Raw genomic sequence first — 23,959 nt, forward strand, 5'->3', positions numbered from 1 at the left:
AGTCATTATATCAAAGCTACTACTATTGCAAACTACACGTCTTGTCAGTATTTATCTGCTAGAGGATAGCATTCACAAGTAAAAGGCACAAGTCTATAAGCACGGTATGAATGTTCAAATTTAATTTGTCATAATCAATTTTATTTCCCCTTTGATTCAGTGATCATACTGCATTTCATTGAAGCATTATATTTCATTGAAATGCATTGATTGTGCTGAAATTCACTGAAATTGTGTCTGTGATCAATACCAGTCCTGTTTCAAAATATAATGCAGCTGACAATTAGCTGCCCCAGAATAAAAAAGTGGAAGCAACACACAAGTGAAAGAAACAAAGAGAAGGAAGGTAAAAGAGGAACAGAATTTTGAAATCCATACAAGTTTTAAGGTCAAAGCTTATAAGTTGTTCTCCCATTGATTAACAGTACAGGAACTTGTAAATCTAGTGTCCTTGCTCCTCTGCTCCATTATTCTATTTTAAACCAAAGAACAGACAGAGCTGTGTTCAGAAGGTCTCAAAATCTTTCTGTAGCATGATGGAGACATTTCATTACAGAAAATGTTTTTCTCTACTTAAGTATGCAACATGATACCCTATGTCCCTGGGCAAACAAAGAAAAAGTGAAGTACTCCCAATATTCTTCATCTCGTCTGTAAAGCTCCCTCCCTCAGAGAAAACCACGATCATGTCATAAACAGATGGAAAATAAAAATATATTTACTCTATTTAGATAAGTTATCCATGTTTAGGGTAATATAGACATTTTGACATTTTATTATTATACCAAAGTTACCAATTCCTTTAACACCATACTTCATACTCAGTCTTCACATGGTCTTTGTTGAAAGCCTTATCATGAAGAGATAGCAGGGAACATTGTTTGCATGTGTACTGAGAGAAGTTCCAAAATGTACATTAAGGACCATGGACTAAAACTAGAAGCAAGTCTGCTGCATATTCTCCATTCTTGTTGGAACACTTGGCATAATCACGTCAGAGCTGAGCTCTATCCATTTACCATGGCATAAACTCACTGATTGCAACAACAAAACAACAATTCTAAAAATATGCACGTTAAAGTTCAGACACTGGACTGAGGGTACAGAAGTTGGCAATTGCCATCTAAAATACTGGAAAAAAATCAGTACTCTGGAGCCTTCCAGGATTTCTTCAAGAAGCAGAGGAATGCTCTAGACCGTTTATGCTGAAGTCTCATACCTGCGTCAAACCTGAAGCTTTAAAGAGTTCCTGTGGAGATCTGGTTCCAGAAATATTTGGAGAGCGCAGCGACAATATTCGACTGTATACTTTGTTTCTTACCTGTTTGAAAACAGCATAGAAATATTTGTTCTAGAAATTAAAACTGACAATTAAACAATTTCTCTGTTAATTAAAATGTGAAGTAAATGGAACATGGTTACACTTTTAAGCACTCCTGTCTCTTGCTGTATAAACCTTTGTTTACACCTTTTGTGTATAGATATAAAACCTTCAATTTCAGGATATAAAGGCAGCATACTTTATGAAGTGACTTCTTTTTTATTGATGCTACACCAAAAAAATTATTCCCACAGAACTCTTCTAGGAAGACTGCTATTCAAATAAAGTTATGCCATACTGCTATATTCCCTACCAAACTATTAAAACGATTTATTTATTTAAAAAGCCATTTTACAGCAGCTATTCTTTAACTGACCTACTAGTATGTAACTCACCTTAAGTTCTGAAAGTTCCACAACGGATCACTTAGAGTAATGCAGAGGAACAAAAAGTTCACTAATCCTACACTACGGAATACAGAAATCTCAATGATTTCCAATGTTGTGGTAAAATAAAAACTCTTTTACTTTGTAATTAATATACTCAGATTATTTTTAAAGATGTGTGGGCTTAAAGTTAGATTATTACTGATATAATTTTAGTTGAATAATGGTTCTGTATTATTAAAGAGAGAGACAGGAAAAAGCCTTGCTTTATTCATCCTTTCAATTACTCAGTTTCTAGATGCCAGGCTGAGGTTTTCAGAGACTGCAGTCTAATTTCCCATAATGACTGTATCTAGCAAACATTTTGTTATTAATGCTCTAGTATTATGAAAGACACCAGACTCGAACTAGATATGATCAGTGAACTAAAACTTGACACTTGTGCTAATAACACAAATCAAGGAAATCTGGGAAATGTGTACCTCCTTATTGAAGTTGAGGAAGTAGTTGGTTTGATCCATAAGGAAGATCTCCAAAGCCGACCTCCTCAGGTTGTACCTACGCAAATGTATCTCTCGCATTTGAGAAAGGTGACATTTGAAATCAAAACCAACCCCTAGAAAGAATGTTTTGATTACTGACTTGGAATATATCAAAAACTTTTCATATACACACAATACAGTATTATTTTCAATCACCCTAGAAAGAGCAAATTTTATACGTGGCTTAGTTAACCATTTTGCTAGAAAATATTCCTAGCTTCATTTTCTACTGAAAGATTGAGACAGCAGAAAATATCTGATGGGATGGAGAACATCTTTGCATTCTGATCAAAGACACTTTATAAATGTATTTTGTTGATAAAAATATAAACCAAAACCCCTTTCATTTCTTAGTTGGGCTCAAACAGAAAATTTTTGTAGATAGAATTTCCAAAAGGCCAGCTTCTTGATATATTGGTTTCTTCTTTTTTATTTTATTTTACCACTATTGGTCAAATGTTTCAGTTCACTGTTTTCATACTTAGCCTTGCATATTCCATTAAAGTTCGTGTTAATTTTTACATACTACTACTTCTTAATCATTACTTACTACAACTTTTTAATCAATGTACAGGTGAAGCATTTGTCATGTAGAACATAAGTGCCATTTAAGAAACAACTTAGAGGAAATGACACATTTTGTTCATTAACTAGACAGTCAGCACAGATGTTATTTATTTTTTTAATAAAGAAATGCTAAGAATATCGAATCAATTTAACAGGTCAGTATCTATAGTTCCAGATTAAGGATTCTGAAGTGATCAGCTGACCTCTGACCTCCAAGAGGAATATTAATTACAGATCCTCACCATGTCTCTTCACAATTAGTTTGGCACTCATTCCCAAAAAATCAAGCTCAGCCTACTAAAAGCAGAATGCTGAATTGCACTGTAAAGAAGAACCTATTGGTCACACTCACCTTCCTCTTTTTCAAGGCTACCATCAAAGAAATAGATGTGCTGGGTAGTGATCTCCAGTCTGCCAGGTATCACATCAATTACCGTAATGAGTTCACAGTCTTCAGACAATATTAGCTTTTCTTTCTGACTCTGCTCATCCTTCTCATCCCTACAAAAATACCACTAAGTGTTATGGGGTTGGGCAGATAATACAATTGCTGAGGTACTTGGCAAAAGCACAGTTCAGAAAAAAATCAAATTTGAAGTGCATTAAAAGTACATCATAAATGACTATATGAAGTTACTTTCATTAGCCGTCCTGAATGTTTCAAACTAGACTACTAGATATTTTTTAGCCTTGTTCTTCAGGCTTGCTATTTCAGTCTCAGGCTTAATGAACTTGACTCCCCTTGAAGTATCACTCCAAGTTAAAAAAAAAAAAAAAAAAAGCCATGTCTCTACATAGAGACACAAGCATATGCACAACTTCATGCATCCAGTAACTGGAGTTACTGGAATGAAGCATTTGCCGTCTCCTTCTCCCTGACCTGTACACAAAGCAACATGAAGGAAATGCAGCAGGCCTTCTTCCTTGAATGAGAATCAGGGGACTCTCCATTAAATTAAAGCCAGTTAGGCAAATATCCACATTATACAGCTGGTGCCACATAGAACAGCTCTGGCACCTGCAGACGAGCTGGTTCCAGTCTGGTCTATGCCTTTGCAGGGTAGACCATTTCTTGAGAGTTATAACCAAGGTACATCATAGAAAGCCTCAACAACTCTGCAGCCTCAGACCAACCGTGGACAGTCAATCACTTATGAATCCTCACAAGCATCTTCTCTGTAATCTGAGTACTCCGTACTCAGAACTTCTTTTCCTTGAGTTTCTTTATGTATTGCTGTTTACAACAAGAAATCCAATAGCAGCTTTTCTAATGTTCACAATTATCACAGAGCCCTGAATTGGACTGTTAAGAACAGGCAAAGAGGGAAGTTTCGCATGCTAATTAACTCCAGAATTTGCTTCCCATTCCTTCCCACTTCCGAAGCACGGAAACAAATTTCAACTGTTCTGTGCCCCTGTACTTACATACTGGAACTGGCTGTTGTGTCTTCCTCTGGTAGTTCAAGTACATCATCTTCCAAGTCACTCACTTTCACCTGCTTTACCACTTCCAGAAGTAGAGACTCACTAGAGGGCTGTATCTGGTGCACACCTATTGTAATAGACACATCATCAGCTCAGATTTTTTTTTTTTTGCTACAGCATTTTTGGAAAGTTAAACTACTGAGTCTATCTTCTACTGCTGAATACTGTTTTTATCTGAGTAACAAGTAACTAGATTTCTTAATTAAGAAGTCTGTTGGGCAAGCAGAACACTTTAAAAATGCTCCTCCAATTACATTGAGATATATGTCAAATTAATTGGTAAAAGTACAGTTCAGAAAAGAATCAAATTTGAATGCCAAAGTATATCATAAATTATTATATATATTTATATATGTCTATTATCTCTCTCCCTCCTCTATGAATTTCACCTAACTATAAAAAGAATACAGAAACACCTCAGAAAAGCTTTAAACTGAACTCTAATAGGACATTTCCAGTAAAATATTTTGCAGTGTTTTGCCAAACACTCTTACAGCATGCAGGCTTCATGGAAATACACTTTGTGTCTTTTTTGCTAACTTGGGTTTACAAGACTGAGATTTAAATGACTGAGATTTATTTTATCTTATTTTGGTTTGCATCTTGATATCCAAGAACCCTAACTTAAAGAACAGATTACACCACTGCAACTCAGCTGTTTGGTACACTTTTAAAAAAGCAACAGTTCATACCTACACATTTTAATCAAATGTTTAAAGTTTTTAAAACAATACTGCCTACTTATTCTGATCTCATTGTTTATTTTTCTTGAAAAAATAAGACTACACAAGAAAGGTATATAACTGCTTATTTTAAAGCAAAGGAGTTCTTAATTATTTTTTCCTTCAGTAAAAATACACTCTTCAATGAGCAAGAGGAAATGAAGTACTCTTTCCAGTAGGAAGATGCTGTTTCAGGTCAAAGCACCTCTCTTATGTTACACATTTTACTATAGGAAAAATAAAGACAAATCATGATTTAAGTACCTACAATATACTGATTCTTAAATACACTGATCTATCAGTGAAGACTGAAGAAACCGTGTAAGCTAGTAAATATAGCAAAACATTACCTAAATTATCTCTCAGGTCACTAGCATCCTGATGAGAGTTGAAGTTGTAATTCTGCACTAGTTTTAGTCTCATACGTGAGAAGTTTTCCACATTTGAAAGTTTCCAGTGGATAGGATGCTGTTTCCTGTGAAAACATGAATATCCACAAAAATAGTTAAAAGGTTAAAAAACAACTACGAATGAATTAATTCCAAAAGAATACATATTTAGAAAAATCCTGAAGTCACCCACCCATCTGTAGACTGCAAAACACATAAGCAGTAAACTGCATCTTAACTGTGATTTGATATTGTGGCTCTGATCATCCTAAAGCATTTTGTAAGCAGTATTTAGTTCCTATTGACATGCAGCAAATTGTTTACACTTTCAGTTAATGACTATTAGAAGATTACAAAAAATCTCTACCCAGAACTCACCCAAAAGACAAGACAGGCAAACTGTAGTCTTTTAAATTGAAATTAGCTCTGTGCATAAAAATGGCAATTTTTTATTTGTCACTTGGCGAAAAAATCTAGTAACCAGGTAACCAGCTCAACATTGTACTTTAAACTTATCTTGATAATTAAAATACAGAAAACATTATCAAGCATGAATTCAATATTAACTTTACATCTCAAGAATGGCTATCCAAGTCAATTTGACAAGTTTCTAACCATACGAAATAGTAAGTTAATCATTGAGAAAATTCCTTTCAAGCATCATATACAGTTTGATTCAAAGAACTTTGCTCTTACATTTCTGACCAAGGGCCACGTTCAGAGAGCAAGTAAAGCTGGGCTGCTCTCCACTGTCTCAGGGTAGCTGTGTGCTGACTATTAAGTTGCTTTAGCATACTGTTGTACCGCAGATTTTCCTGTCGAGCCTTTCTGCTGAATGGTTCCACAAAATGCTCCTGAAAGACCATTAAAAATAAATCTAGCACTGAAATAACAGTTTTGCAATTTGCAAGAATGCTTGCAAATGAAGAATGAACAAAGAAGTTCAGCAATAGACATTTCTGAAAATTTAAGGTACTGCTTACAAGAGAAATTTTAAAAAGCTTAGTACTGGAAGAAATGGCACCAAACACTGACTTAAAGGCTTGAAGAGAGGGTTACCAATGCTGAATCCAAATGAAGGCAATTTTTTGTGATCAGAAAAGTGGTCACTAGGAAAAATCCAATTATGGTAAATAGGCTTTTTCTTTAAATTCTGGTATTCCAGAATGTGATTCATACTGTATTCTACCTACAGTTACTAGAATAAAGAAAAGCTTACTACATGAATCTTAAGGCAACATAGGGAAAACAAGAGAAATGTAACTTAGCTATGACATTTGCTGTAGTTTAACAGTAAATTCTAGCACTTGAATGGATTCTGAACCTTATAAGGACAGGTCACTTCAGTTTTTCCACACAGTAAGAACTGCTAATGGCTTTAAGTGTTTTCATTGAAGCAGGGTCAAATTTGCACCACTAACTCATCTCATAACAGGGAAGAGGTTTTAATAGCTAAGCATAATTCTAGGTTGCTGTACTATGGAAAAAGACCTACTGTCTTGGAATAACTCTGCTTATAGGTATGACGCTTAAATAGAAAGAATAGAACTAAAAAGCATATACTAGAAGCGTATATAGTCAGACTGCCCATAAAGTCTTCAGCAAAACAATCAGCATCCTTGCAGTAACTTGAATTTGGTCATCTTGGAATTCAATTTCTCCATCTTTTATGATGTGAATCCTGAGATGCAAGTTGCTCTTAGAAGAACTCAAAACCTTACCTGAAATTTAAGCTTACTTTCTCCTCTCTCCCGATCTCGTTTATGCATGTTCACCATAAACGCTTCATAACAATCTTTCCAATAAAGTGCCATCTGCTCATGACCATGTCTGAATGAATTCTCTTCATATTGCTTCATATTTGGAATAATCTGTTTCCACCAAAACAAAACAAAAAGCGCAACATGATTTCTGAATATGAATTCCTCTGCTGTAGTGTCCAAAATGAGGAGAAGATGCTACAAAAACAATCTACTACTTACATATTTATCAATGTAAACTTGCCACTCATCAGAGCGGCAGTATTCTTGAAAGTCCTCAAAGAAAGAGGGGCTGCCATTGGTAGGAGGCAAAGAAGGGAGATGCAAATTCATGAAGAGAAGTTCATAAATTTTGGATACCAGCGTCCGAACAAGGGGAATCAAAAATGAATACGTTTCTGTTTTCTCTTCTATTGATCTACTCAAGATGCCCTCCAGCTTCCCCAAGAGGTAGCATGCTTCAGGTTGGCTCTCTATTACTTTAGTCTGAAGAAGGGTGTTTAGTTTGGCTGCTGCCATAGCACAGACCTACACAGGAAAAACAACAAAAAATGAATGCAATCCTCAAAATAGTAATTTTGAGTACTTATCTTTTAGCACAGGAGAATGTACATATTCTTGTTGTATCTCAGATAGCCTGAGAGCACACATACATTGTATACGGGCACTGATCACTTATTCATCCTGTGATGACCAAAGCTGAGTCAGCTGCAACATGAGTCACTTAGCTGCATTAAGACAATCACATACCTAAACTAACAGTCCTGGCTTTTCTGAAGGGTTCATTATTCCAGACTCAGGTTTGTGTGCATTTATTCTATCTAAACCCGAAACCACTAAGTGTATTTTACTGTAAAAATGAAAAGTCACAATCCGGATTGCCATCTTACTGCCACTAGCACCTACATTGCCCCATCTTCAAACAGCCTGCCCTCTATCTTGTTCACATACTCAGGATGTGCACATTGACAGGACTGCAGAGTAAGCTTGCAAAAGGCAAGACCTGATAAAACATTTGCTTATACAAGGATGAAAGACTGCTATCAGTCTACTTGATGGCGTAAGCAGATCCCCCAAAACCACAACAGTTACACCAAATGAGTACTTTAAACACTGCCATTTGCAGGAATTTGCAACAAACCTGTAAGTTGTCTTGTGCAATGAATCCAAGGAGTAACTGGACTTGCACCTGTGAAAGCCAGGTTGCTTCTGGGCCAGCAGAGTACCAGACTGACAGGCTATCCATGAGAGTCACTAACTCCTCCAAGAGCTATTATAAAAGCGGAAGATTTTCATAAAGTAAAACAAGTCAGAAATAATCAGCAAATACTCCAGCTGGAGATACAGTAATTTCAAAGAACTGAAGAATTCACACTTCTAACTTACCCAAAACCATAAAATCTCAGAAGACTGCAGCTACACCAGTCATTTGAAAAAAATACTGGACTATAAAATATGGCTAGCCTTGCATGTTAACTCAAGTACCTCCCCAGTAAGGCCAAAAACAGCATATACATGCCTGTCTTCTACCTGTAACTTAACTGCAGGAAATGCCAATTCTTTAAAAATGTTGCAGATTCCAGGAACAGGATTACTACAACTGAAAAGGCATGCTTACCAATACTACAGATATCATACCAACTTGCAATTTATGGTTCAGTATTTATAGGTTTTTATTTCCTTCTTTTGTTTTGTCTTAGGCGATATAAGTGTAACGCTAACATAGTTTACCAGCGACAGTAATGTGTATGGTACACTGAGAAAGAAAGCAAGGCTTCTTTCATGAATATCTGATTTAGTATAATGCTTGAATGCATAACTATCAGTATCTTAAATAAATTAGGAGGCACTCCTTTCTGTCAGTAGATTAGGCGACATCCAAGCTTTATTATGAAAGGAAGCTATTCCTAAGGTAAGTGACACATTTTACTACCTAGACATGCCTGTTCAGAAGAAATATACCTTGATGAATTCCCTAATAAATTACTCAAATATTTGTTATTCCATTCTATTCTGTTAAGGCCCAAACTCATGTGAAGGCTTCTGCGACTGGCTGAAAGCTCTCCTGCTTAAAATACTACAGTGCTTTAAATTCGTCCCAGGCACAGTGGAAGGTAACTTATGAGAGTACTGTTATTTTCAATTCAGACTTGGCAATAAGCACAACTTCTATTTCTCCAAAGTTCAGATCTCATTTCTAATTAGATTTCACAAAGCTAGATCACAACTAAAAGCAAAACCTTTACCTAGAGCAGACTTTCTAAAAACAAACAAATGTAAGCTTTGTGATTAAGCTGTGTTTGTTTCTAAGCATACATGGTGGAAAACAGCTTAGCAATTACTCTGTTGTGATGACTCTTAACATTGCACTTTTAGAAACAAGTAAACAAGTAGCTTTTTAAGTTTTTTTTTTTCTTTTAGGGATTTATTATGACATAATTATGGCTTCCATATAATACTTCTCTCGCCTTAAGCCTCAAAAAATAGAAAAGCAATGACACTGCTCAGAAAGTACAAGAAAAAAAACAAACATTGCTTCTAATACAAAAAAATGAAGCACACTATGGATCTCTAAAATTTACATCAAGAAGACAGGAAACAGAGCCGATACACAAAGTTTCTTTATCTTATTACTTCCTGTGTTTGCTAGTCATTTTCTTCCTCAGAATTCATATTTCTGACTCCCTGGGTATGTAAAATAGAGCTATTTACAAATATATGCACAAAAACATGGTAAAACTCCAATATGGGTAAAAACCTAGCAGTGATATTCCTCACATCGCAATTGCAAGCAAGGTTTTGTATAGTGTTTTATTCAGGACACACACTGAGTCATACATTCTGATAACAGGTACCAAATTTTCTTAGACTACAAGTGACATTGTTATATTAGCTCCTATCAGATGTTTGTTAGTATGAAAAGACTTAGATTTTCAATAAAGAGTACCACTATAGACCTATTTAACTTGCAACAATAACAATATTCCCCATAGTATTTATAATGTTTTCTCATTAAGGAACAATCTAACTCATTTCACTATGAGCCCTCACTCCCTAATATCTAGTTTAAAAACATAAACCTAGAAGAGATAACATTATCCAAGTTGACAACTTTTTAATTACTAACTCAGCCTATATACAGTATTTCCATTATGCAGTTACTGTACCTTTTCTGTCCACAAGTTTGAATTAACTAGTCCCTCTGCCTGCAGGAAATCTTGTACAATTAGTAAGAGCCGGAAGGCATTTTCAGCGTGCGTAGGGAGAGCTTTTGAATCTCTGTTATCAGTGACTGACCATTCTAACATCTTCTCCAGCAGGCTGCATATAAAACAAAATCCCAAAGTAATTATTACATGTTCCAAATATAAGTGGCTTTAAAAAAAATCCAATTAAGTATTTAATTGAATCTCTCACTCCACAGCTATAACTATCGTCTTCTTGATAAGCCAACCATGCAAAAGAGATTCTGAAAAGTGCATGAAGCCTGGGATACAGATTTTCAAAACCTTACAATCACATTACACTGCCAAATAGGTAGCAAAATATATTGACAATATATGAAGATAGAGCAAAGAAAGTTGTATCTTGATAAGAAACATCCACTCCTTCGTAGCTTTAATAAAGCCCCTTACTTTTTTCTCCTTTTCATCAAAAAAGTTACAGAACCTGTCCTTGTGCTGTACACTCACTTGAGTTTTATTTCATCAGACGGTCGCAACAACTCATTAGATATTCCCAGTTTGGTCAGTGCAGAAAATACCTGTCCTCTCTCAATCCAAGCATCATCATCAGATCTTTCAATGCCTTTCCACATTATACACAGTAGGATGTCTGTAAGTAACTGTATCAGTTCATTATCACCTCCCTACAAAAGAAAAGAAATATTTACAACCCTTCTAGTCCAAAAAACTTAATTCATCACAGTCCCTATGCTTGCATGTTTTGGCATTTCTGAGAACTGTGCAGTCTAAGGACTAACCACTAAATACATGAAAATGCAAATATATGAGGCACTGGCTTCCCAGAATCTGTAATACATACTGATTTGATTTCTGCATCATTACTGAAACCTAAATTTTAGCTACCCTTGATTTTTTCATATCAAGTCTGTATCATTTCGCCTTCGGAAGATAAAGGGATGTTGAAATATTGAAGGTTTTTTGTTGTTTGCTTTTTATCCCCTTCTCCCCCCTTGCCCAAGCTATTCCAGCCAGAGAATCAAAAAAGACACATTACATTAAAGATGCCTCTACTCACTGTAAGAGAGCTATATTGCTATTTCCCTTTGGAAGGTGAGAGGAAAAAAAGAGGACAATAATTATCCCATTAAGGAGACAATTAAAAAAGGAATTGCAGACATGTTGAGAAGTTAACCACACAGGGAAAGAATTACTTACTCCTTGGTTTTCAAATAAAGATAGATCAGCACCGAAGCCCACATCATTTATGACACCCAGATCTTTGTCAGACTGTCCAGAAAATGGTTTTGTGCTCTCTATAGGCGATGGTGTGCTGGGCAGACTATCTGTCATCTGATTCCCGTCAGCCAGCTCATAAGAGTCAACACTGGACAGATCCAAACTCAAATGTGAAGGATTACTGTGCCACAATTCTTCTTGGTCCTCAGACCTAAAAGACATCTCTCCTGTGGATGCATCTTCCAGAGGCATAGCAGAGAAATGAGCTGGGACATCCAAAGATTTGTTGTCTTCTAAACTCCACTGATCAAACAAACCATTAACAGATGCAAAGCCACCAGCTTTATCTCCCTCCATCTTATCAGCATGATGTCTCTGAAGACCTTCAGTAGGAGGCTTTCTTTCCTCCTCCCTTGAGGAATCAGCCCTGTTCTCTCTAAAGCCAATCCGGACCTCAGAGTTTTCTTTCAGGAACAGTCTAACCAAAGTGTCCTGCCAGCCCAGCTGCTGAGAAATGTGTTGTGCTGCATCCAATTGGGAATGTAAAAGGTGCAAAACCTAAGGATAGAAGATATTCCATACCCACACGTTAATTTTAGCTTGAAACTGCATTCATCCATCTTTTAGATTAGACATTTTAAAACCTTGTAACTTATTTTGCCTTTTTAGGATCTTGTAAAAGAACCACAATCAGTTAACAGAAAGCATAAGTGCCACCAAATAAATAAATCACTCTTCTCACTAGAAATGTATATATTTAAAAAAAAATCTCAGGAATAAGAGGAAAAAAAACTATCAAGGCATATCAGTAAGTCTTCATATTTCAGTCACTCTTCTGCAGTAGTTCCTGGAAAAGGCAGTTATCACAACAAATAGCTGTATGCAGCCACTAGTCTACAAAACAAATAAAATAAAACTAGCATGTGAAATATGCTTGATTATAAACTATTAGATAACAATGAAGAAAACTACGATAAACTACAATATTAATAGCTTACTGATAGCGTAAATTTGGCATACTTTGAGAAACTTTGGCAGACAATACAGTGCCTCACAGCTACATTCAGTACTGCTAATTTCAGTGACACAAGCCAGAGAGCTCAGTTAAGGAAAGAGTTACTGCTTTTTCACTCTCTCTTCCCTGCACCCACAACTGCTCTTTTGAACCATACGTTCTATCAAAGTAACACATTAGGAATACAAACAAAATGGTTTGTGATCTTATGCATCCTTTGAGAAAACTCAGTAATTCAAGCAATCCAATACCTCTAAACCCTAAAAACATGCTATTTGAGAATCTTTATAGAGGCTTTGTGGTTTGCTTCCTTTTTTTTAAAAAAAAAAGTTGTTTGTTTGTTTTTTTTAAAGGATTTGAATACACTAAGTTCAACATCAAGTGACAGACTGGCTTCATTCCTAACATCATAAATTATTGCTAAAGAAAGCAGCAACAGCAGCAAACAATACAGCCATCACATCCAAATAAATAAAATACCACACTATACAACTTATGGACTTAACAGTATTCCATTTTTAAAGATGACAACTAACCTTTCTACAGATGACCACTCTCACGTTTATATCTGATTTATGTGCCAGATGCACTACAGCTATGAGATCTTTACAATTCACAACAGGATCTGTAGGGGAGAGAGAAGAATATATGTATATCAAAGTATACCATGCAAGTGAACGTAAGAGCTAACTGTTAAAAATAGCTTTGGAGGTCACCTCTGTTTCCTTTACTATCCCTGGATGTAAACTTCAGGAAACTAAGAAAACAACTGAGGCTATTGTGGACTGCAAATACAACAGATCTGTAAGATAATAGCTCTCCTTCCTTAGCAAAAACCAAACATGTTCGCCTCTGAGCAACAGGAGCTTACTAATAGTAGACATAACACTCCCCAATTACCTGCATACAGAACTTGGTTAAGAAGGTTTTTTATGAGAGAAACAGGAACTGGTGATTCATTCAGAAGGAGTCCCAGTCCAGAGTATCCCACTTCTCTGAGTCTCATACGGTGCTTACTGCGTTCATAAACTTTAGTACATTTCAGCATCTCTTCCACAATCTGCACGAAAAAGTACACACAAATGCAATATAAACAGAAGGGAACATCCAGACCTCTTGAACTTAACTGTGAATGACATAATACGCTTTTCCATAGCTTACAAAATAAATTTTAAAAACAAACTCAAACAGCACAGACTAATTTTTAAACTTCTTATGCTTGACATCAAGAGAACACTAATTCCATTGTGACTATGGCAGTAAGCAATAATATCTAGCTAACTTACCAGAAGAAAGAATTAAACTTGAATAACTAGCATCTTTCCAGGTGCATGCACTTCTGCAGCCAGACCATTGGAAAATACAGATTCATGTCCCATTGATTAATTTATGAACATATCATTCAATCTATTACCTTGAACACAAGTTCTCTAAGCCGGTCAGAGTATCTTTGATGCAGTAACAAAGCGTAAAGAATATCAGCATTTCCTGGTTCAAAAAGCAGTAAAAAAAGCTGGTCTGGGGTTGGGCTGGAATGAAGTAGGCTGAAGAGAATATCCAGAATTCCACAGAGCTGCAAAATTAAGAACATTGAATTAATCCACAATTCATGCAGACTTCATCCTGTGCTTGGGGGAAATTTTCCCAGCTTTTAAATTTCACCCTTCACTTGTTATACAACGTACCTTTTGTCTGCTCATTGTTACCACATTTAAAATTAGGGTTGTTTTTGGACTTTTCTGTATATACAGAGCACTTCATCAAACTGCAATCAGAACTACAAAGCAAATTCAACTACTGATAATATCTACAAAATAGCAACCCATATCACTACAACAACTGATCCGTTAAAGTCCAATTCATTTGGTTTTGTAATCTAAGAGAACTTTTCTAATGGCAGTATTACACATCGTGCTTTTCTGCCCCTCACCTGCAGAGCACTCTTGTCAAGATTCTAGTGTGTGTCTATATATAACCTGCCTCAGCTACATCTAACCATAACCATATACCAAGTAACACTATGCTTGTGGTCTTGTCCCTACTTTTTAAACACAAAAAATAAAAGATTTCTAAACAGAACAGTACAGAATATCCCAAGTTGGAAGGGGTCCACAAGGATCATTGAGACCAACTCCTAAACATCATTAAACAAAACCAAGTCACTTAAAGTACTAATTTATGTCATAATGGATACCTGTTCCTCTTCACTGGTGGCAGCTATGTATCCTATGATGCTCTGTATTTCTTCATGTGTTCCACCTTTGCTTAGGAAATATTTGATCAGTCCATAAAGGGATGTCCGTATTGTTCTCAGGTCATCAGGAGCCAAATCACTGTCTTTACAGCCACTCCTACACACCAACAGACAAGAAAAGCAACTCAAGCAAGTGCTCCATGATTCAATAATAGCTATTTGGTTGTGCTGGTTTGGAATTTTTCGTGTACCTTGATATTACGGCACAAGCTGTTTCTACTGAAATAAGGCAGCTGAGCAACAATAAGTAATAGCAGATGAGTCTTAACAAGCCTATTAAAAAGCCCTGAAATGTAGACTTCTGATCTGAATACAGGTCAGGTCTTCAGCTTCCTACTTCGCACCCTCTAGCCAATCTTCCCCAATTACATAATTATATTCATAAGCAGATATAAATTGTTGCAAGTCTGTCACCAAGATTGAAATCTAAATTTCCAAATTCCTAAAAATAAAAGTCTACTTCAAATGCTAGAAGTACATAAAAGAACCAAGTGTCTTAAAACAATGGACATCCTCTCTTTTCATAAAGGCCATCATCTACGACTTAATTTGCATTGTTGACAACAAGTCCTTTAATTTAATAATTTTAATTACTTTTCCAAGCCATTTCCAGTATCATTGGCATAAATTTTATATAATCCCATCATAAAAGTCAAGGATTAGTAATAAGTAAAGCGGAAAAACACTTTTTCAAAACAATTTTGAAAATGAAATGAACCACTAAAAGCCAGACTGTAGCTTTCTTTTCTCACTAGGACAAGCGGGGGAATAGGGTCAAAGACATGGACATGACACAACAGCTACACACAACAAAGGAGGAGGAGTTAGAAGAGGCAAAACTCATACCCATAATAAACCCTGAGTGTGTCTAGAAGAAATTGTACTCCATACTTCTTTCTGAAGAGCCTTCTGCTGTCTTTGATGATTGTAGAAAGATATTGTATATGCCCTACAATATAAAGCTTCCTGTTAGAACCTGGATAAAGATTTATGTCAAGTGAGAAGTTCTGTGTCTTTGTGCAGTTACCCAAGTCCAAGAGCTCACCAATTCTGAAGGGGAAGTCCCCACTGTTCCAGATGCTGAAGTCAAAAAGTAAGTATTGATACATCTGTTGCAAAAGCTGCATGTTCTTTTCTACTGAGACTTGCTCTATCAACAGCTGTACAGCCATCAGTACGTTCACATCCATTAAGTTGCTTGGCACCTTTCAAAATAACACCATGTTTTAATACTCAGAAAATGAAGAGTTTCTTAAGATAAACTTTTTTTTAATTTAACCTTTTTTTTTTTTTAAAAAAAAAGATTTTCTCTTCTATAGCAAATCTGCATTTATTAAAGCAATAAAATACATGCAAACCAGTCTAGTTTGAAAAAAAACATACAATACAGTATCTATAACCAAAAAAAGCAGAACAGGAAATAAAGACAAAACACCATGTTTCACTTTGTAGACCAAGATCAACTCCTTATATCTTCTTGGTTTCAGAAATATGAGAAACAAGAGCATAGATTAAGTAAATCTTTGAGAGAAGCCTTGCACGCTGTACAAATTAAGAATGTTTCAAAGTAATTAGGACTTCATTCATAACACTCATTACTACGGGTTGTTTCTCAGACTTGCTCACTTTCTGTAACAAGGCTCCTAGGGTGGCAACTCCATGGGAGTGAATCAGATTTTCTTGATTAACATGATGCCTCTGAATAAAGTGTTTTATCACCAAGATGAAAGTTGCAACAACATTCTTCTCCAGCCGTGCTTCTGCAAAACAGAACAGTAGCAAAAGCCTCATGGTTGATTGTTGGACAGTGGGAGAAAAGTAAGATGAAGTGTTTATATTCGTCACTATTTCCTGAACTTCCTAACTCCTGATGCATTATTTCCATAGCTGTAGGCTGTCTTTAGACTTTTTTCCAACGAAGAATCAGTCTTTCCTTGCCCCTCCAGAACAAAGTGACCCAGTTGCTTCATCTATCTGGCTGTAGCATAGACAAACAGACTTCTCTCGTTTCAGTTACAGACTTTTGCATATGCTGCAGTTATTCTTCCTCTGTAGTTGCAAAGTCACACTTTCTAGACATATATCAAAATTGGGGGGGAATATACTGGTATAGATATTTATTCCACCACTTCAAATTCAAAACAAAAATGTTGTTTCCCTTGCACACCTTGGTTTCCAGGGTTTTCTGACAAAAGTTAATTTCCATTTTATATTAGTAGAGGATTTTTTTTTCTTTTGTTTTAAATCTATTGTTAAAGCTTCCTTTTAATTTTCTTGATTTGCCTCTGTGGACATTTTCCTAAGAAAATGAAAGTTTAACTGAAGTCTACACAGCACTGTTCTGATACTGCAAAGTTTTTGTGTGGCTGCCTGACCCAGCGTTCATGTTGCAAGAAAGCTCCTCCTATTGATATTAGCATGTTTTATATAAAAAAATGATTTCTCAAAATAATAAGAACCAATTTTTCAGACTGGAAATGAAAATAACTGCATATTTTGACACTAATATAAGAGTAAATCATTAAAAGAAAAGTAATGCTATCAAATACATTTATATTTGCAATACATTATTAGGTTAATTTTACATAGTGCTGAACTGCCGGCATTCAGTAACCATATCATATAAGAAACAGGAACAGTCTGTCAGCTTTACATTGCTGCTTTGAAAAACCAGCATGTAATAGAATGGCTGTCATTCACAGGAAGATTTTTAATTAAAATCAAGCTTAAGAACAATTTCATCTCAACTGTAGTTTTCTACCTGATGCCTTTGTGGATGCCAATACCACCCAGTCACCCTCTACAGGAGTCACTACTTCTGGAGGTGGTAGAGTTTCCCCTTCAGACTTCTCAGGCACTTGTCCACCAAGGAAACTGATCTGCTCCAGCAATGGAAACAGCACATTTATTCCACCAATGCAGTTGATCATATCCTAAATCAAGAGAAATGGGAGAAAGAGGTCACTATAAATAACATCCTCTGAACTATGTAACCAAAATTCACTCTACGTACAAGGAACCTTATGAACTCACAAATCAATCAGAGTTTCATGTCACATTGAAACTGGTTTAAAATACTGAATTTAACAAGAGAATTGCTGTAGTTCTAGGCATTGTAGTTACACATGCTTGTTCTTGCTCTGAAAGTGTATTTTTGCATTTCCTTCCACCTCCCCTCAACTAAACAACATGGGAACCCGAACGATACAACTATTGGACAGAATCTTCTGTTAAACGTATTTGAAAAACAGAGAGAAACATATTTTTCTGTTACCTAAGTTACTTGCAGCAAGCAGGAAGGAGACTATGTATCTGTGTTTTAATCCTATTCCTGCAAGATTTCAACTTCAGACAATTAAAAAAAATCGAGTTTGATTTTTTAAAGTAACTTTACATAAACCTCAATTCTAATCCCCCTTTTTAGAATTCAAGTCTCCTAAGATACATTTTATTTCCATTCCTCTCAAACAGGGGTAGCACAACACTTCAAATAAAACTCCCTCTGGTAAGGTATAACATATTCAAATCACAAGATTCCTAGAAGTGATTCCAAATGTCACTTAAAAAAAATCTGGGTCTCAGATAGTAACCAGAAAGCTAGCCAGAGATACCTGTTCACCTGCCCAGCTTAGTCCAATGAAAACTACTGCGACCTAAAAGTTTTAAAACCCAAATAAAAACAATGTTCTGTAAGTCAGTCTATTAATGCAGGATATTACTCTCCCTTCCTGGAAATGTTGGAGAGAAGTGGAGAAAACCATTCTTTTTGCCTCCATCATGTTCCAGTTTTTCAATTGTTACTCTATTACATGTGTCTTTATGATGTTCCTTTCCCAGTCCAGGTATCCTCATGTTTATTACGGTGAATTTAATGATAATTGAACAGAAAATAAGAAAGATTTTTATATCTGCAAAATTTATCTAATGGATGAAACTTTCTAGTTAGCTGGGCAAAACAAGAACCACCACATTTTTGAAAGTTGAAAAAACAGAATTTATTTGAACCTAAAGCCAGCAGTAGCTTTAACTCCTTTCAGGCTGTAACTATCTCCTTATGAGCTCCCTCCTGATCAGTGTCACATTTTATCCCTCCTCAAGAGGGTGCCAAATCCCATCGTGTTTGTTAATGAAGTCCAACTATTTTTTTAAGACTTGTACTTTCAATATGCTTTCCCACAAAGCTAGAGATACAAACCATCCTCACCCACCCCTCTTCCCACTACTGGGGATAAGGACAACAAACTGCATTTTTTTCAAAGTATTCATACCATAGCAAAGTTAACTAGCTTAACTAGCAAACGTATTTGAATTTTCTTAACATTAATCTCCACAAGTTACAGCATATGCACAGCATTCATACATTTACCTTCATTTACCTTTACTTTTCTTGTAAGAAAAGATCATCTACAGAACAGAATTGGATACATTCCATCTAAATTAAAATACCTTTTATCATGTCAATGTTTCTAGACCAAGCTCCTTTGCTGCAAATTAGTTGACTTTCTCATACACAGTGAGAAGCTTGACTTTAATTTTTGATGTTAATATGTGCTAATGATTAGGGAACTAATAAGCAAACAAGTAGAGGAAAATATTCATCAAGCTGGGGTGCACTTCACAGTGAGTTTCAAGTCTATAGTATAAAGTCAGACCTGAACTGTCAGTCTTAGAAAAGAGCTTATCAACCAGAAGAACATATGGACTCCCTAAGTGTTGGGTAAGAAGGAAGAGAACAAAGAAAAAACACAGATAGGACAGTTTTGCTATAATAGAATGTTTGAGCAAGATACTAGAAACTGATTTAGCCAGAAAATGTAAAATTTTAAGCACCAATACTAAAGAAACAGTAGTACCGTTATTATAAATGCTGGCAAAAGTTAAACAAAGATGATTCATATGGCCCATAAGAATCAGATAACCCAAATGTATCCACCAACGAGGAAAAAATTTTGGAAAATTATTATATAGCAGAGACAAAATAAAGTAGAACTCTTCAATGAATCTTTGGTATTTACTTTGAAGAAACCCTTTTATACTGTGAAATCGTATAGTCCTGCCAATCCCAAACTAAAAGTAATTAAGATAACTGGATGAAATTCTCTTTAAACACTAGCAGATTATTTTAATATCACCCTTGATTTCTTCTTTCAATACACAACATGCACTGAACAGACTATGAAGATTTGAGTCAGCTACCACAACATTTTTTAATGTATTATCTACAACATTAAGAGCAGCAACCCTTGTAAATTCTCATTAAAGGTAATGCAACACTACTCCAGCTACAGCATTAGCCCATTAATTGTCATTACAAAACCTGTCTGTATCAGTTAAATGTCATTGACATTATGACAGTAACTTCCAGCATTCCAAAACGTAGCCATACATGTTCACCTGACATCACGTTTACATCAGGCTTTGCGGGCTCAGTATGCATTTACCTTGATGTCCCAGTTCACTACTTTGTTTCCAGTTAGCCTTCCATGTAAGAGATTAGCAGACAGGTCAAGACAAATTGGATTTCTGCAGGCCTGTTAAACAAATTAAAAGGCTACAGTATTATTTGTGAAACAAGTTACAGATGCTTCAACGTCAAATAAGGTTTCTAAATTATGTATAATATGTTTCAGAAAGTTTGTGCCACTGTGTTGACAGTAAAGTATTTAAACAACTTAGGACCCCTGGAATATAATTTATGTTATCTTAGATTTGACATTCACAATTGCACAAGATAATTTTGTCCTTTTGCCAAACAAGAGTAACACCTTTTACCCCTGCATGAGACAACACTTTAAGAAAGCTCTCACTGCTCTGCATCTTTCCTTAACCACAGCATAAAAATGGTATATTCGCTTGTTCTAATGAAACAGCGATAGCAAAACAAAAAGGAACATCTAGAACAAGTTTTGAAATTATTGCAGATCCTGTAAACAAAGTAAAATTACCTATCACTTCATACCTTTGGTGTGTAATGAAGCAACACCTTACTGGGGAGGTCTGCTACTTCAGACTCTTGAGATTTCCATGGAGTTAAGCAGTTTGGACCTATAAAATAAACGTACATAATGATTAGTTTTCATTTTTAAGAGTCCACTGGATATTACTGTTGACTTACACAATTTTTATACTACTATTCTTTGTTGTAACCTTTGGCTGGACACCCAAAACATACTTACATACTTGAAACATTCTTTGAAGTAATCTTACAACCTAAGTCATTCATTCAATACGGTCTGCTTAAAATGAAATACATGTTCTTGATAAAATGTTAAATAAAATGCTATATAAAGAGATTTTATTTTGTACAAACAGCTATGTTTCTGTCTTTAAAAACAGCTGTCTCATACTTGCCACCAATCCATTTGTCATCAAGCCCAAATGACCGAACAGTGAGTAATCTTCAAAACAGCTTTGTTTAGTAACAGAAAATATTTCATTTAAATGCAAGTACTTCCATACTTATCTCTAACAACTGCGGATCATTATGGAACTTACTACCTTAACACCTTACACTGTAAGACCTGGCTTACCAGGATATATATTTTAAATCACCCCTAAATAGATTGATTTTTGTGGAAAAAATCCTCAAGCAATATATCACCTCAATGGTTTAACAGCAGCAATACTTTAAAGAGTCTCAACTGTAAACACACATGTAGGCAAACAGTAGGAAAAATTAAGAACTTAACAGTGAACATATTACAAAAAATTTTTAATTTTGGCAGGTCTGTACATATAAATAGATGAGCTTCAGTAAACCTAACATTTCAAATAAAACTAAAAATACTTAGAATTCCGTTTTGAGCTTATTTGTTGTAAGTCCCTCTTCGATAACCCATTTAGGTTAGCTCTGCAACTCTTCTGGATTTTCACTTCATCATTATGTGTATGTATAGAGCAAAGCTCAGTGTGGTACTTCCAAAACTCATCAATTTTGTTCCACTAAAACGAGTACAATCACCGCTTACCTGCTAAATACAATGCTTTCACCTGAGGGGGTTGCAGTGCTTCATGAAAGACGATAACTGATCCAAGGTGTCCCTCCAAAGATGTTGGACATCCCCATTCACTATCCTGAGTCCCTGCTGAGATCATCTTGGTGATGAGCTCCGGTTTTGCAAGCATTCCACCCCAACTTCCTGGAGACAGAATGCCCCCAAGTGACGTACGATGGGGCATGATAGGGGAGGAAAAAGGTGGGTCTGGTATCTGAGATGGAGGAGGAGTTGTTGTTCTTTGGCCAGCTGAACCAATGCAGCAAGAAGTAAAAGGCTGGACAGTCAGGCATGGGAAAAAAAAAGATACTGTAAATCTAAGCTCCTTCTACCCCCCACCCCAACAGTTTACAAAACAAATCTGAAGACTCTCTCTGGCAAACCTGAACTAAATAAATTATATCAAGAGTAGCAAGTTCTGGCATTTCCTGGAGAATCAGTAATCCAGCACAGTAGAAAAAGAGCATGCACTCTCCATAACAGCAGAACGCCCCTTCTACAATCAAAAGCAAATTTGGTAACCTCAGCTGTTGTGTGACAAAAAAAGCTGGCAGGAGCAGAGCCAGGAAGGATGGCACCCTGGTAAGATACCCTGGTAGACATTCCTCTTCTGGATTATATTTGGATATATTCTTTGGATATATTCTTCTGGATTACATTTGAAAATACTAGCCCCAGCATATGTGCTACTGTATTCTTCCCGTACCAGTCACTCCACTCAAATAGATGCCCTCATGGGGAGGCTTACCTGCCTAACATTTAGCTACCTTACTTATAGTGCTTATTCTACAACTGAGCCAAAATCCAAAGTTTTATCTTGCATTAGAAATAACATTTACTTGTCATTCTTTAGTGTTGTACTGATTTTACCATGACTATGTCCAATTTAAATGTTTACTAAAATTTCTCACAATACTTAACAAATATCAAATGAGGACTTAGAAAAAGTAGAAGAATGGTCAGTATTGTACCCCAGTTTAAAAACGATTTGTTCCACACAAAGAATGGACAATGCTTTCAAAGAAAATTGAACATGCTATGTACTCATTTTGATGGCTAGTGTGTTTTCAGGTTAAATGCATACACATTTTAAAATTTTAAGTTAGATTAGCTGCATGCACACTGCTTATCCAGCTAACAAAGCAGGTGCAAGACTAGCCTATATTATGGGGACACACAGAAAATACAAATGAGTGACTAACGGAAAAAAGAGAATATTTCTCAGTGAGCACTACCACAGTAATCCTACTTGCAGAGGTGACTATTCATCATAAATTATGTCATTATGTCTGACAACACCCCCGCTCCCCCCCCATCTAACCAAGGTAAATTCTTTTTTAGTTTTGTTTTTAAACTGAGATGACTACACAAGCATTACTTATTGGTTAGTTATACATATTCACCAATTTGATATTCTGGACACTGACCAAAGTTGAACATAAACTTATTAGCAATACACTAAGCTATCATAAACTCTTACTCAAATTCCGTATTAAAAAGAAGCCAATTATGTTCTCGTTCTTCTATGAGAGTTCATCAGGACAGGGGAATGACACAGAAGGTGAACTTACTTCATTCATGGCAGGGAATCGAAGTGGAGCAGAGATCTTCTGCTGTCCATTGACATAGATGTATACAAGGCTCTGACCAAAGGGCCTCTTTCCAGGCATGTGAACAATAGTTATGTTGTGCTGGTTAATAAAATAATTAAAACATTATTAAAAAGTACTGCATGAAAATGACAGAATCACAGAAGTTACTGTACAGAACTATTTAACTTCATCTCTACTAATCTGGTGAGGAAACCATTTAAGAAACTGCTTTGGAAAATAAATCCAAAGTATAAACAAGAAGATAACACCAGCTGTCAACTGCTTCCATTTTCAAGTAGTTTACTTTTTAACAGGTTTTTGGAAGAAAAGAGATACAGCTCTTACAGGATAATGCACGTCAGTCCTTAAATATGGGAATAGAAAAAGGCAAGGCTTAAACACAGTAGTGTGCACTCAGCACCACAGCCAATATGCTTGTTTTAATTCATTATAAAAAAATCTGCACATTAAAAAAACTCCACACCTCTATAAAAAACAATGCTAATCATC

General features: G+C 35.8%; 1 protein-coding gene across 11 annotated transcripts in view; it reads right to left on the minus strand.

Moving 5' to 3' along the window:
• NBEAL1 (neurobeachin like 1) overlaps window positions 1-23,959 on the minus strand; it is an 86,148-nt gene that overhangs the window by 22,824 nt on the left and 39,365 nt on the right. For all 11 annotated transcript variants that reach the window (XR_013953770.1, XM_080600298.1, XM_080600297.1 and 8 more), the window contains 24 exons: window positions 23,429-23,548; window positions 21,831-22,134; window positions 20,822-20,907; window positions 20,304-20,393; window positions 17,624-17,795; window positions 16,489-16,622; window positions 15,908-16,067; window positions 15,709-15,811; window positions 14,803-14,959; window positions 14,023-14,181; window positions 13,509-13,668; window positions 13,145-13,233; window positions 11,573-12,151; window positions 10,865-11,040; window positions 10,340-10,493; window positions 8,314-8,442; window positions 7,395-7,700; window positions 7,134-7,283; window positions 6,109-6,266; window positions 5,374-5,498; window positions 4,242-4,368; window positions 3,169-3,317; window positions 2,190-2,323; window positions 1,220-1,321 (listed from right to left, as the gene is read on the minus strand). Coding sequence is in view for 10 of the 11 variants with exons in the window: in XM_080600298.1 (XP_080456424.1) it covers window positions 1,220-1,321; window positions 2,190-2,323; window positions 3,169-3,317; window positions 4,242-4,368; window positions 5,374-5,498; window positions 6,109-6,266; window positions 7,134-7,283; window positions 7,395-7,700; window positions 8,314-8,442; window positions 10,340-10,493; window positions 10,865-11,040; window positions 11,573-12,151; window positions 13,145-13,233; window positions 13,509-13,668; window positions 14,023-14,181; window positions 14,803-14,959; window positions 15,709-15,811; window positions 15,908-16,067; window positions 16,489-16,622; window positions 17,624-17,795; window positions 20,304-20,393; window positions 20,822-20,907; window positions 21,831-22,134; window positions 23,429-23,548 (4,023 nt within the window). In the remaining variant the exon portion in view is untranslated. The remainder of the gene's footprint in view (window positions 1-1,219; window positions 1,322-2,189; window positions 2,324-3,168; window positions 3,318-4,241; window positions 4,369-5,373; window positions 5,499-6,108; window positions 6,267-7,133; window positions 7,284-7,394; window positions 7,701-8,313; window positions 8,443-10,339; window positions 10,494-10,864; window positions 11,041-11,572; window positions 12,152-13,144; window positions 13,234-13,508; window positions 13,669-14,022; window positions 14,182-14,802; window positions 14,960-15,708; window positions 15,812-15,907; window positions 16,068-16,488; window positions 16,623-17,623; window positions 17,796-20,303; window positions 20,394-20,821; window positions 20,908-21,830; window positions 22,135-23,428; window positions 23,549-23,959) is intronic.

The sequence above is a fragment of the Anser brachyrhynchus genome (assembly GCF_964034855.1).
Source record: "Anser brachyrhynchus genome assembly, chromosome: 7".
Classification (NCBI taxonomy): Eukaryota; Metazoa; Chordata; class Aves; order Anseriformes; family Anatidae; genus Anser; species Anser brachyrhynchus.